Source organism: Haematobia irritans, chromosome 5 (genome assembly GCF_050003625.1).
Source record: "Haematobia irritans isolate KBUSLIRL chromosome 5, ASM5000362v1, whole genome shotgun sequence".
Classification (NCBI taxonomy): Eukaryota; Metazoa; Arthropoda; class Insecta; order Diptera; family Muscidae; genus Haematobia; species Haematobia irritans.
Genome location: NC_134401.1, coordinates 161,811,661 through 161,826,358, shown reverse-complemented (window position 1 = coordinate 161,826,358; position 14,698 = coordinate 161,811,661). Strand labels below are relative to the sequence as shown.

At 30.9% G+C, this 14,698-nt stretch overlaps 1 protein-coding gene across 1 annotated transcript in view; it reads right to left on the bottom strand.

Annotated features, from left to right (window-relative positions):
- Positions 1 to 5,841: 5,841 nt before the first annotated feature.
- The window catches only part of Vha44 (V-type proton ATPase subunit Vha44), a 48,966-nt gene continuing 40,109 nt past the window's right edge, over positions 5,842 to 14,698 (bottom strand). Inside the window, exons 4-9 of the mRNA XM_075313643.1 lie at positions 10,202 to 10,388; positions 10,037 to 10,135; positions 9,720 to 9,975; positions 6,871 to 6,968; positions 6,663 to 6,807; positions 5,842 to 6,587 (exon numbers count right to left, since the gene is read on the bottom strand). Of these exons, the coding sequence (XP_075169758.1) occupies positions 6,489 to 6,587; positions 6,663 to 6,807; positions 6,871 to 6,968; positions 9,720 to 9,975; positions 10,037 to 10,135; positions 10,202 to 10,388 (884 nt within the window). The 3' untranslated portion in view covers positions 5,842 to 6,488. The remainder of the gene's footprint in view (positions 6,588 to 6,662; positions 6,808 to 6,870; positions 6,969 to 9,719; positions 9,976 to 10,036; positions 10,136 to 10,201; positions 10,389 to 14,698) is intronic.

The following is a 14,698-nucleotide window of genomic DNA, read 5'->3' as shown; positions in this document are numbered from 1 at the left end:
AGTTAAATTAATCGCTTCTGCGCAATTTTGCACCACTTCCGGATCCAAAAAGAATAGTTTCAAGACTTTTTTGGTGACGCTTTTTTTTGCTGGGAAGTCTATTCAACTTTCGCATTAAAAGGCCTTCGTATCGTATACTTGTTGCATGTGAATCATACGCTCCATTGATTCACATAGCCAAACACTGTAGTAGAACTTGAAATCACGTCTATTGTTTGTGGCCGGCAATGGTATAATTTGTGATTCCAATATTAAAGACAAAATTTAAAAAAAAAAATCTGATTTCAGGTAGCAATTTATATTCCATTTACTTTAAATTTCAGACAGACAAGTTTGTCAAAATAATTCTTATGGTTTCTCCAGAGTAACAGATGAAGACAATATAGAATTTCAAATGGTATTTCAGACAACTTCAATGAGGAGTCTTTTTTATATGTGTATTTTTATGCTATTATACAAATTGTAATTTCTTCTACAAAATTAAATATTAACGTACACAATTAAATAAGGCTTATCTGATCACATTAGCCATGTGTAAAGGTTAGATGACATACATAAAAATGTGCACCACTGGCATTCCCGAGAGATTAATTCTAATTACATTTATCTACGCACCTTAATGTACTAGCTTTGGGATTACATGAAATTTGAAAGATGGGAAATACTTCATGACATTCCCAGAGGGATCAAGCTTTTGCACTGAAAATATGTCACATTCTGTTTTAAGCTGAAAAGGAGAATATCATTGATAATTTAATACATATATGCGATGTGTGTTTGGGTAATCATATACATATGTTTTCGAAATTAAATTAAGAAATTAAAATCATACACTCATAGAAAAATCTGTTGAAAACAGCAGTCGGTGTCTGCTGCCACATTTTTGTACATAGTGATCTAACGAACAGCACAACTTAAAACTTGTATGTTTCAAAATGTTACCCTAAGAGATCTCAAGAACCCAAAAAAAAAAAAAAATATATGAGAAATTAAAATCATACGCTCATAGAAAAAGTCTGCTAAAAACAGCAGTCCCTGTCTGCTGTTACATTTTTGTGGTTTAACGAAACAAAATTTGTAGGATTCAAAATATTACCCGAAGCGATTTTAATAAACAAAAACAAGTTTTGTGTATATTCCTGCACGCAAAGAAAAAAACGTTTGGAAAACGTGTACCGAGAACGTTTTTCTTTTGTTAGAGTTTTTTGAATTGCTTCGAAAAGTATACACTTTTATCACCAAAAAAATTAATTTGTTACAAAATTGTTATTTTTTCAATAAAAAAAGTTATTTTTGAACCAAGAACACAGTCCATTTCGTTTATATCAAACACTGTTCTTTTCTAAATTTAGGTCTTTAATAAGACACATTTTACAGTTCATAGTAAAAATTTAATATAGCAGAATGTAATGTTGAACATTTTTTCGGAATCTTCCGACCGTAGTTGGAATATATGTAAAAAAAAAAAACTTTGGTCGAAGCAGGGATCGAACCCACGACCCTTGGCATGCAAGTCGGACGTAGCAACCACTGCTCCAAGGTGCCCAACTAAATGTATTTTTCTGTTAAATAAACTTTGTTTAATCGGCTCGTGGGCGCCGCAAGCTATGCTATATAAATATAACTTATATGGGTAATTGTCTATTGATGACCACAACGGCTACATGGCTCAGTGGATAGTGTGTTGGCTTACAAATTGGATGGTCCGCGGTTCGATTCTCCGTCCAGGCGAAAGGTAAAAAAAATTTTAAAAATTTATAAAGTCGTATAATTTCTTCTACATTGTTTGTGTTACAGAAAATTGTGCTAAGAACTAAAAAACTTCGTGGAAGTGAGAAAAATGTGATGGGAAATGCAATTAGCAAGAAAATTTTTTTTTTTTGGGTTAGTCTTTATGAAATTATTTGTACATCCTGGAAAAGAATAAACGTTTATCACAAAAAGTATATACTTTTCTTCCAAATACACTTCCTTTCAACGAAAAGCAAATGCGAAACGAACTTTGTTTGTCTAAAATTTCGTTTGGGAGGAAAGAATTATTTTTTTGCGTGTGCCCTCTAATAAATGCAATCTGCAAATGTTTGCTATTTCAGCAAAAAGTGACTGCCTTAGCCTTTTGCAGCACTATTTCATTGTATGTAGAGGTTTATGATAAAAAAAATTCAAGTAAATTTTTTGACTAAAGCCCGACATGCAGCTCTAACGAAATATCCACTATCCATAAAAAGGCAATAGTATTTTTTGCTCACGAAAATTCCGTGAGGCGTTGTTATAGATTGTTTATATTTTGCTTCCATAGGAAATACATGGCAAAAATGTATTATTGTATGTAAAATTGTATTGTAAAGTCGACATGATTAAAATAGCGACAATATCCGTTTTATTTTAAGCCTTCATGGAATGATTTAATTTTCTCTTATAAACATTTTTGGATGATTGAACTTTTGTATCTCTACACTGAAAAAAATATTTACGTGATATTAAAGATTACACAAACTACATTTTAGGATGCGCAGTTTACAAATAGTAAGGAAAAATTTCTTTAAAATAATTAAATTTTAATTAAAATAAAGTTTATAATCTTTGCTTCATTAAATTTAGGACACAACTTTTGTAAATTTCCGTCCTTCGTTAATGTCGGATGTCTTTGACCAAAGGAAAATTTTCTTTAATGTAAAAAAACGCATTTTTGATTCAAAGAAATCGTTCTTAAATTAACTGATATATTGAATCTTTAGATTTAAGATGAAAAAGCTTGAAATATAGGCTAAGATATATTTGGGGATTTAGCATCTGTGCTTTAATGTTTTTTTTTTGGAATTAAGAAAACATTTTTTTTCTTTAAAGTATCGGTTATAATTTGGATTTTTAAACTGGTATTCGTTGATACGTGAACAGATTTATTAATACACCGCGAAAGGAGAATGAATTAGAGGTGTGTACGTGAGTAATATTTTACTCACGCTCACGACGGAAAAATCTTACTCACGCATACTCACGCACGATAATGTTTGGTAGGACTCACGCACACTCACGAAAAGAAAATTTGTACTCACGCACGAAAATGTCTTGACCCACGAAAAATACCGCGACTCACGAAAAATAACGTGACTCACGAACAATTTTTTGAGTAATTTACCTTAGCGACGTGTCTGAAATAGAGGTGTGCACGTGAGTAATATTTTACTCACGCACACTCACGACGGAAAAATCTTACTCACGCACGATATTGTTTGATAGGACTCACGCTCACGCACACTCACGAAAAGAAATGTTGTATTCACTCACGCGCGAAAATGTCGTGACCCACGAAAAATACCGTGACTCACGAAAAATATCGTGACTCACGAACAATTTTTTGAGTAATTTACCTTAGCGACGTATCTGAAAACATGAGCATTATTAAAATCGAGAGCGTTATTACACTCTTAACATCCCAATTGTCACTAAAATTGTACATGAATTTAACTTTTGTGTTGGTGAGCGGGATTATTTTCGTGAGCGTTAATCTTTACTCACACACACTCACGAAGATAATATTTTCGTGAGTCACGCTCATGCACACTCACGCCATTTCCTAGATGTGAATAACGATGTGCATGTGGTTTCTATCGGACATCATGACAACACAGCAAAAACTATTTGGTGGTGTGTAGGGTGACGAAATATAGCACCTGATCATCCACGAACAACGATATGCGTTTCTTTTCGATCGGACTTAAAATGACGACACAGCACAATAAATTGTATTTCGGGGGGTCGTACACACAAAAAAAATTTTCTGATTCAATCACGAAATTAATTGATCCAATTAATTTTTTAATTGAAATGTCTTCAATCACAGAAATGATAGTATCAATTAAAAAATTAATTGACAGTCAATTAAAAAATTACTTGATCCAATTAAAAAATTAATTGATACTATTAATTTGTGTGATTGACTTTTATTTCAATTAAAAAATTTGTTGATTCAATTAAATTTTTAATTGAATATTTTTTAAAACTCAATTAAGATGTTAATTGGAAAAATTTTCGTGAATTTTTTTTCTGTGTAGGGTGCACGGAAAAAAAGTTTTGGTGTTCTGAAATTGTCTTCGAATATGCTACAAAACTGGGGGAGTGACCGCATCAATTTTTTTTCGTGACCCTATCTAGTGCACACCTCTAGCCTGAAAACATGAGCATTATTAAAATCGAGAGCGTTATTACACTCTTAACATCCCAGGTGTCACTAAAATTGTAAATGAATTTAACTCTTAAGCGTTTTATGTTGGTGAACGGGATTATTTTCGTGAGCGTAAATCTTTACTCACGCACACTCACGATGATAATATTTTCGTGACTCAAGCTCACGCACGACATTTTGGTTTCTTAATCACGCACACTCACTCCGTTGCCATGAGCGTGACTCACGCGTGAATCACGAAAATTTTCGTGAGTCACGACTCACGCGTTAGTCACGAAAATGTTCGTGAGTCACGACAATTTCGTGTCACGTGCACACCTCTAGAATGAATATTTGATAAATGAGATCTGTATACTAATTTTAATTTTATTGATCCTAGGTTTAATGCCGGGGAGGTCGCTAAAAAATGTCTTCATTTTAAGGAACCCGAATCTTTGGCTCGGAATCAATACCGATCAATAAAACCCCGATTTTCGAATAATTCTTCACAAATGCTTATCAAAAAAGTATCTCTAAGTCCGTGGTTCACAGTTGAAACCCCTCTTTGAACTTAGGTTAGGTTTTGCAAAAAACACATTGCACTTTCAGTTTTGACTTCAACTTGTGAAACAAAAATTTAGTACCGGCCATAACATCAAACGATGTTTAACCCTTTTTAATTTCTCTCTCCCCCACTGAAAATGTGATTTTTTTTGTAACACTATAAATAAAAGTTTAACCAAAAATGTGTTTAAATGATAAGAATTTAAATAAAGAATTTATGTAAATATAAACATTTAAAAACAAATCCACATATATTGTCACCATGAAGATAAACTATGATACGTCCCACAGACGTATGATTATCTTCTCCGTAACTTCAAGTAGGTTTAGCTAAGACCCTAGAGGTCGATTTTAGTTTACCTATTTTGCCCAATCCAAACCGAACTATTGCGTTAATAGTCTCTTAACATCGAACCAGAACCGATATATAGTAACACTCACCCTTAATACAATAGCGTCACCAATTTGGCTTATTGAAAACAACTTTATTTGGAATGTCTTTGTTCACTTTTCATTCTTTTTTTATAATTATTTACAAGGATGGCATTTTGGTTGAATTATTGAAATGTTTCATTATACGATGTTACCATTATTATAAAACATTTGACTTGCAAATATGTATAGTTGAATATGCTATTATTATGATTATTATCATTTTTTACATGTACGTTGAAATAGTTCTAATAGGGATATATTTATATAATTCTTTTAATTTTGTTTTTAAGTATAAATAGTATAGCATTTGTAAGTTCAACATATTTTTCTTTTGTTTAGTTTAAGACATTATTGTTCTTTTTGTGTGTATGTGTGTTGTAATAGAATAATAATTAACAACAACAATTATGTGGTTAGTAAACTATTGATAAATATCTGTATGCTTTAGGTTTGTGTGTTTCCAATTTTGTGTTCTTTTTTTTGAAAAATAATATATGTTAATAATATTTTGTGCTTGTCATGAACAAACAAATTCAATAATTAATCATATGAACTCTATTTGCTGATGTTTTTGTTGTTGTTGCTGGTCTAAGATCTATAATTAATAACTGAGCTTTAATGATGGGATTTATTGAACGAAATTGTAAAGATTTACACAAGAATAAAAACATTAAAACTTGTTTTTACGATACATTATTATTTTTTTCTTTTAATTTGTCTTCTGTTATTGATTTATTTCATAACGTAATTATACACAGAATACTGTTAACAAAACAAAACAAATTACATCCAAAAAAAAGTTCTAGTTACTAGCACTTTGCTTATACTTGTTTTTCATTTTGGGAAATTCTTATTTAAAAATTATGATATAACAAATACATGTATATGGACAAATAAAGAATAATTAACTTATATTTTAAAACAAGAAAAAGAAGGGGAAAACAACGAAACAAAAGCTTAAAATGGGGAAGGAGAAATCACAAGCCGCCGCCAGCTTAAATATATTTTCCCCATGTCCATTCTCGAAGGGGGACGTTTAATTTTGAGGATGGTTATAGTATCACTGCTATTGTTTCTTTGATAGTTTCATTGTTGTGTTCTTGGGGGGTTTTGTACAATACATACATAATAATAGTAGCATTAATAATTTGATTTTTTTTGTATCCTCTCTCTCACACATTACAATTATACACAATTTTCATTAAAAATTAAGCTATAGAATTATTTAAGAATTTTTTAAGTTTCTCTTTGTTATTATTTAAATCTTGTAACAAGTAGTATGTATGTTTCTTTGCTCCTGGAAAACAACATGATTACTGGTCTCTTACATCTTGGACGCTTCTATCATATCGATGTTGATTTTATAGAATACATAGGGAAAGTATTCGGATTGACCGAAACCTAAACCGGGGATATCCACATTCTAGAAATAAAAACAAAAACAATTTAACCAATCCATTAAATTATAATATCTTCGATCGCATAGCCTAATACATACATCAGCACCACTGCCTGCTAATTGGCCACCAGCTGAAGCACCATCCAAATGTCCATATAATTGATTTAAGCAATCACGTAGACGTTTTATGCTCTTCTTGTTGGGTTCAATAAGAATGGCTTGGAAGTTCACAGGCAAACCGTATCTAAAGATTAAAAGTAAAAATTACATCTTCGGAAATTAAATTTTAGGAAAATTGATGATTTACCTCAATACGGATTCAACAAATACACGCAGGGCTTTAACATGGATCAAAGCACAGAAGGCTTCACTAAAGTTCACCTTTAACCATCTTACCAAGGGACCCTATGTGTAAGAGAAATATAATTACTTAATGTATACAAAAAAATTGAACAAACTGGTATGAGCAAATAAATATGTTGGTCTAAAAGAGAATTCGATTAAAATTTTCAAGCGAATCAGATACTAATTGCGGAATTCAGATCAATAAGTAAAATAAGTAAGTTAAGACAGAAGTTGGGAGGAAAGTACTATACTGTCCTACTAAACTATTATATTTTCCAATAATTCCTGACCCAACAGCTACGATCCACCAAAACCTATATCCAAATATGAACCCTGGTCAATGACACACACAGAAAAAAAAATATCATCAAAATATTTCCAATTGATTGAAGGTGGAAACGTAATCATTTACAAAAAAAAAAAAAAAAAATAACCGATACTAACATTTTAAACAAATTAAAAAAATAAAATCAGTTAAGAAAATGATTAATTACTTTCTATAGACAAACTATTGGATCATTAATTTTTGACTCAAATACAAAAAAAAATCCAACTATAATTATAATCGGAAAATTTATAAGAAAGTTATTGAATTTATAAGAAAGAAAATTGTTTCATCTAAAGGAAAAATAATTATAAAAAATAAATTATTGTTTGTCTCAATTAAAAAGACAAAATCAATTAACATTTTTATTGAACCGATTAAAAAACAAGTAAGGAAAGTCTAAAGTCAGGCGGGGCCGACTATATTATATCTTGCACCACTTTATAAATCCACATTTTCGATACCATATCAAATCCGTCCAATATGTTGGATGCTATATGCACCCATACACATATATTCTGTACATCTGACCAGATCTACAATACTTATAGATTTTACATTTAAGTCGGCTAATGCGCTGAGGTGGAACACAATCTTAGTAAAAAAGTATAGGAAACATTTAAATATGAACCAATTTTGAGGCAACTTCGTAAAAGTGTATTTATGATTTATCGGTCGATAGATATGTATTAGAAATAAAGGAAAATTTGAGTCATTTTTACAAGTTTTCGACTTAGCAGTGGAGATTTAGCCCAAATCGGAAAAACATATATATGGAAGCTATATCGAAATCTAAACCGATTTCAACCAAATTTGGCATGCATACTTAGTATGTTAATTCTACTCTCTGTACAAAATTTCACGTAAAGCAGACTACAACTTTGAACTCTGTGGTCATATGACGGAAAATCGGGCGAAAGATATATATCAGAGCTATATTTAAATCTGAATGGATTTCAATAAAATTTAGCACACTTGACTACACTACTAATTGTACTCCTAGTGCAAAATTTCAAACAAATTGGGCTAAAACTCTGGCTTCTGAGGCCATATAAGTCAATATCGGGCGAAAGATATATATTGGAAGCTATATCTAAATCTGAACCGATTTCTTCCAAAATCAATAGGGTTCTATACTGAGCCAAAACACATATTTGTGCCAAATTTGAAGTTGATTGGACTTAAATTGCGACCTAGACTTTGATTACAAAAATGTGTTCATGGACAGACGGACATGGCTAGATCGACTCAGGGACCCATCCTGAGCATTATAGCCAAAGACACCATGTGTCTATCTCGTCTCCTTCTATGTGTTGCAAACATATGCACTAACTTATAATACCCTGTTCCACAGTGTGGCGCAGGGTATTATTAATGGAAATGGAAGATATCAATAAGTTTTTTTTTTTTAATCAAGAATATTTTTAATTTCAAAGTAATTGAAGCAATTTCAAATTTATACTCAAAAGTAAACACGAGGATTTTACATGAAAACACGGCTTTAGAAAATTTTGCGGATTTTTTAAATTACATATTCTAGGTTAGGTTAGGTATAGTGGCAGCCCGATATTTCGGGCTCACTTAGACTATTCAGTCCATTGTGATTCTCTTATCACTGAGTGCTTCCCGATTCTATGTTAAGCTCAGTGACAAGGGACCTCCTTTTTATAGCCGAGTCCGAACGGCGTTCCACATTGCAGTGAAACCACTTAGAAAAGCTTTAAAACCCTCAGAAATGTCACCAGCATTACTGAGGTGGGATAATCCACTGCTGAGAAACTTTTTTGTGTTTGGTCGAAACTGGGTTTGAACCCACGACCCTGTTTATGCAAGGCGGGCATGATAACCATTGCACCGCGGTGGCTCCTATACACATTCTAACATCTAATTCATCTTTAGTCCACATTTCTTCAAAAGAAATATTGACCACCCGTAAAGGATGGAATCCACTTATCTATTTTCTATTTAAATAAAAACAAAAAATAATATAATGAATTAATTTTGCTGCTGAAAAACTTTTTTGTGTTTAGTCGAAACTAGGTTTGAACCCACGACCCTGTGTATGCAAGGCGGGCATGATAACCATTGCACCGCGGTGGCTCCTATACACATTCTAACATCTAATTCATCTTTAGTCCACATTTCTTCAAAAGAAATATTGACCACCCGTAAAGGATGGAATCCACTTATCTATTTTCTATTTAAATAAAAAAATTATAATGAATTAATTTTGAATTTAGTAATGATAACAATTCAATATTGGAAACTAGACAGCACATTATTAAGCAGAATATCAGAGGTTCAATCTCAGACTATGAATCAATAAAACTATAAAATAAAATTGGAAATATTTCTGAGGATTCCATAACAGTCCCTAAGTGAAATTGGCCCTTGCCCGATATCTTCCTCTTGACCTTGGGGATTTGAGTATATTCGGAATAACATATGTTTATATGTTATTCCGAATATACAATCGATATACTTACAAATTGCTTCTTTTTATCAGTAATCAATTTGGTTCTTTCATTTTTGCCGGCTGCCAATTCTTCTTCATTGTAAACGAAATCGCGTACAATGAATTTCTTTTCGCGGGCATGTAATTTAAATTCCTCAACGACCTTTTTGAACAAGGTAACATTATAGAGGCAGTAATCGTTGTCTTGGGTAATCAAGGTCGATGAGCGTGGCACAATCATGTCCGTGATTTTTTCATAGTTAGCCATCCAATCATTGGCAAGCATTCTGTAAAAAAAGGAGAAATAACTTAGAACAATAGATTATGGAGAACTCAGAAATATCTTACTTAGGTACAATAACCAAAAGTGTAGTTAAGTACTCGGAATCCAATATAAAATGTTCCTTCTTAACCAAATCGGCTAAATTACGTGTTAACAAACTACCACTGTAATGAGGAAAAATTTTATATATTTAGAATACATTTAGGATATATGTTTTTTGTCGATCTTACGTTTGCTTCTTTTCCAAATTTTGTAGACTTCCCTTTAAATTGTTATAAGCATTGGATTTGGTTTTTAAATCAGCATCGATTTGGCCAACTTGTTTGGAAATAATATCGGCAATATTACGCAACGATTGCTTTATTGGATATTTAGCCATATCCCATTGGAAGCGTGTAATGTAATTTGGTAAATCGCCTAATAAGAAGAGGGAAGTGAATATAAAATATTGTTATTTTTTTAATTTTTCATAAAATAAGATTTTCTAATTTTTTCATAAATTACAAGACTGCAAAACATTAATGCCAGTCTGTAGTTTTAAAGTTTTCTTAATTTAAGAAAAACTTGTTCTCCACTCAAATTTATGTTATTTTGTTGGTTTTGAATTTTGAAAAAGTTATATTCATTCTACGACACTTAATACAGTTATAGCAGAGATAAATAAAATAGCATATGACTAATAAATAGCGACAAGATATTATTTAGGCACAAGTACAAAAAATGAAAAATGCTATTTTAGGTAAAAAAAAAAAAATATGCCAAAGTGCAGTTACATACATAAATAAGACAAGACTATTAGAAAGACAAACATAAAACAATAAATTTAATAATGTAACATAAAAAATTACTGATTTATAATTTAAGATGGTTTCAGCTGAATTGAGCTAAAGTAAAAACAATATGTTCATTAGTTCAAATATTAAAACTTTAATTTCTTCCAACTTGAAAATACAATTCAAGTTAAAATAATGTCACTAACCTTATCTTATAAATTTATTTAATTTTTTTTATATATTTAACACTGTTCCCGGTTTACCGCATTTTACACTGAAATAAATTTCTGATCGTCTTTTATTTTTCAAATGTATAAATTTGTAAAGTTTAGGCCATAAACAAAAAAGAATACTGAATATGAGTATTTTTCACATCAATTCAATAAATTTCAATACAATTTTTTTTCTATATTTAGTCCAACATAAATAGATGCAGAAAATAAGTATGTATGTCTCCATACATTTGAGGGGCAAAACAAAAGTGGCGTTACAAAAAAAAAAAAAAAAAAAAAAAAAAAACCATGTCTCCCCTACACACAAAAAAATTTCACGAAAATTTTTCCAATTAAAATTTTAATTGAGTTTTAAAAAATATTCAATTAAAAATTTAATTGATTCAACATTTTTTTTAATTGCAACAAAAATCAATCACAAAAATAATAGTATCAATTACTTTTTTTTTTTTTAAATTAAATCAATTAACTTTTTAATTGACCTTCAATTAATTTTTTAATTGATACTATCATTTCTGTGATTGAAGACATTTCAATTAAAAATTAATTGGATCAATTAATTTCGTGATTGAATCGGAAAAAATTTTTTTGTGTGTATACACACACAGAAAGTTTTAAAAAATATTCAATTAAAAATTTAATTGAATCAACAAATTTTTTAATTGAAATAAAAATCAATCACACAAATTAATAGTATCAATTATTTTTTTAATTGGATCAATTAATTTTTAATTGACTGTCAATTAATTTTTTAATTGATACTAACTATCATTTCTGTGATTGAAGACATTTCAATTAAAAAATTAATGGGATCAATTAATTTCATGATTGAATCAGATTTTTTTGTGTGCAGACATTTTTTCAACCAATCACAAAATTAATTGATCCAATTAATTTTTTAATTGAAATGTCTTCAATCATAACAAGTATATACGGCCGTAAGTTCGGCCAGGCCGAAGCTTATGTACCCTCCATCATGGATTGCGTAGCAACACTGCCATCCACAATCGAATTACTTAAGTTGCGGTAACGCTTGCCGATGGCAAGGTATCTTAAAACCTCCTAACACCATCTTCTAAATTGTATGTAAGTCCATACGTGGTATATATTAAATCAAAAAAGATCGGTCCAATACGTATATAATTCAGTTTGACAAAGTAGACATACAATTTTGACAAAATTTTCTACAGAAATAAAATTTTAACAAAATTTTCTATAGAAATACAATTTTCACAAAATTTTCTATAGAAATAAAAATTTTCACAAAATTTTCTATAGAAATAAAAATTTTCACAAAATTTTCTATAGAAAGAAAAATTTTGACAAAAATTTCTACAGAAATAAAATTTTAACAAAATTTTCTATAGAAATAAACTTTTGACAAAATTTTCTCTAGAAATAAAATCTTGGTAGATTATTTTTGGCTCGAGTGGCAACCATGATTATGAACCGAATAAAATTTGAACAAAATTTTCTATAGAAATAAAATTTTGACAAAATTTTCTATATAAATAAAATTTTGACAATGATGAAAATTTTATTATGAACCGAATAAAATTTTAACAAAATTTTCTCTAGAAATAAAATTTTGACAAAATTTTCTATAGAAATAAAATGTTGGTAGATTATTTTTGGCTCTAGTGGCAACCATGATTATGAACCGATATGGACCAATTTTTGTGTGATTGGACCAATTTTGGTATGGTTGTTAGCGACCATATACTAAGACCACGTTCCTAATTTGAACCGGATCGAATGAATTTTGCTCCTCCAAGAGGCTCCGGAGGTCAAATCTGGAGAACGTTTTATATGGGGGCTATATATAATTATGGACCGATATGGACCAATTCTGGCACGGTTGTTAAAGATCATATACTAACAACATGTTCCAAATTACAACCGGATTGGATGAAATTTGCTTCTCTTGGAGACTTCGCAAGCCAAATCTGGGGATCGGTTTATATAGGGGCTATATATAATTATGGACCGATGTGGACCAATTTTTGAACGGTTGTTAGAGACCATATACCAATACCATGTACCAAATTTCAGCCGGATCGGATGCAATTTGCTTCTCTTTGAGGCTTCGCAAGCCAAATCTGGAGATCGGTTTATATGGGGTCTATATATAATTATGGACCGATGTGGACCAATTTTTGCATGGTTGTTAGAGACCATATACCAACATCATGTACCAAATTTCAGCCGGATCGGATGAAATATGCTTCTCCTAGAGGCTCCACAAGCCAAATCTGGGGATCGGTTTATATGGGGGCTATATATAATTATGGACCGATATGGACCAATTTTTGCATGGTTGTTAGAGACCATATACCAACATCATGTACCAAATTTCAGCCGGATCGGATGAAATATGCTTCTCCTAGAGGCTCCACAAGCCAAATCTGGGGATCGGTTTATATGGGGGCTATATATAATTACGGATCGATATGGACCAATTTTTGCATGGTTGTTGGAGACCACATACCAACACCATATATCAAATTTCAGCCGGATCGGATGAAATATGCTTCTGTTAGAGGCTCCACAAGCCAAATCTGAGGGTCCCTTTATATGGGGGCTATACGTAAAAGTGGACCGATATGGCCCATTTTCAATACCATCCGACCTACATCAATAACAACTACTTGTGCCAAGTTTCAAGTCGATAGCTTGTTTCGTTCGGAAGTTAGCGTGATTTCAACAGACGGACGGACGGACATGCTTAGATCGACTCAGAATTTCACCACGACCCAGAATATATATACTTTATGGGGTCTTAGAGCAATATTTCGATGTGTTACAAACGGAATGACAAAGTTAATATACCCCCATCCTATGATGGAGGGTATAAAAATGATAGTATCAGTCAAAGTTTTTTTTTTTGGGCATAAACCATATACTTGATTAAAAAATTAATTAATTTAATTAAAAAATTTCAATTAATCTTTTAATTGATTCAATTAAAAATTTAATTGATGTTGACTGCAAAAACTCAATTGATTTTTTAATTATTTAACTTTTTCGATCATTTTCTTAACTGACTTGGTATTTTTAGTTTGGTTAAAATATGGATTTTTCAATTAATTTTTTAATTAAAAAAATACAATAATTTTTTTGAATGTCTTCCGAATTCAATTAAAGTTTTTTGTCTCAATTAATTTTTTTAATTAAAAATTTTTATAGGTTCACTGACTTAATTTTTGATTAAAAAATCAATTGATATTTAATTAATTGAAAAAATTAATTAAAATTAAACTATGCTCGAAATATCGCTTTTTCGAGCTAATGACAGCTGATTGCTAAAACATAAATTTAAATACCAAATACACACATTTTAACCCTTTAACCCTAGACAGTCATCCTTCGTCAAAATGACCACGCTTAATTTTATTTTCGATCTAAACTGTATTTTAGTCAATTGGGAAATAATAAATTGAAGTTATTTTTTTATTCTATTTCAAAATTTTATGAATTTTTGTTTAATATTCATTAAAAATGAACTAAATTTTGGGTCTCATTTTTATTCATGATGTGTCTTGAAATATGCCGTAGTCAAAGTGAAGAAGGATGATGTTGGTGTACAAAAAATAAGGAAGGACTTTCCAGGGTTAATGTTCAAGCGCGCCTTGGACGTTCTTCATTAAAATGGGAAGCTTATAAATGCGCCGTTCATACTCTACTTTTATGTGGACGACTTTATGGGAATTGTATATACATA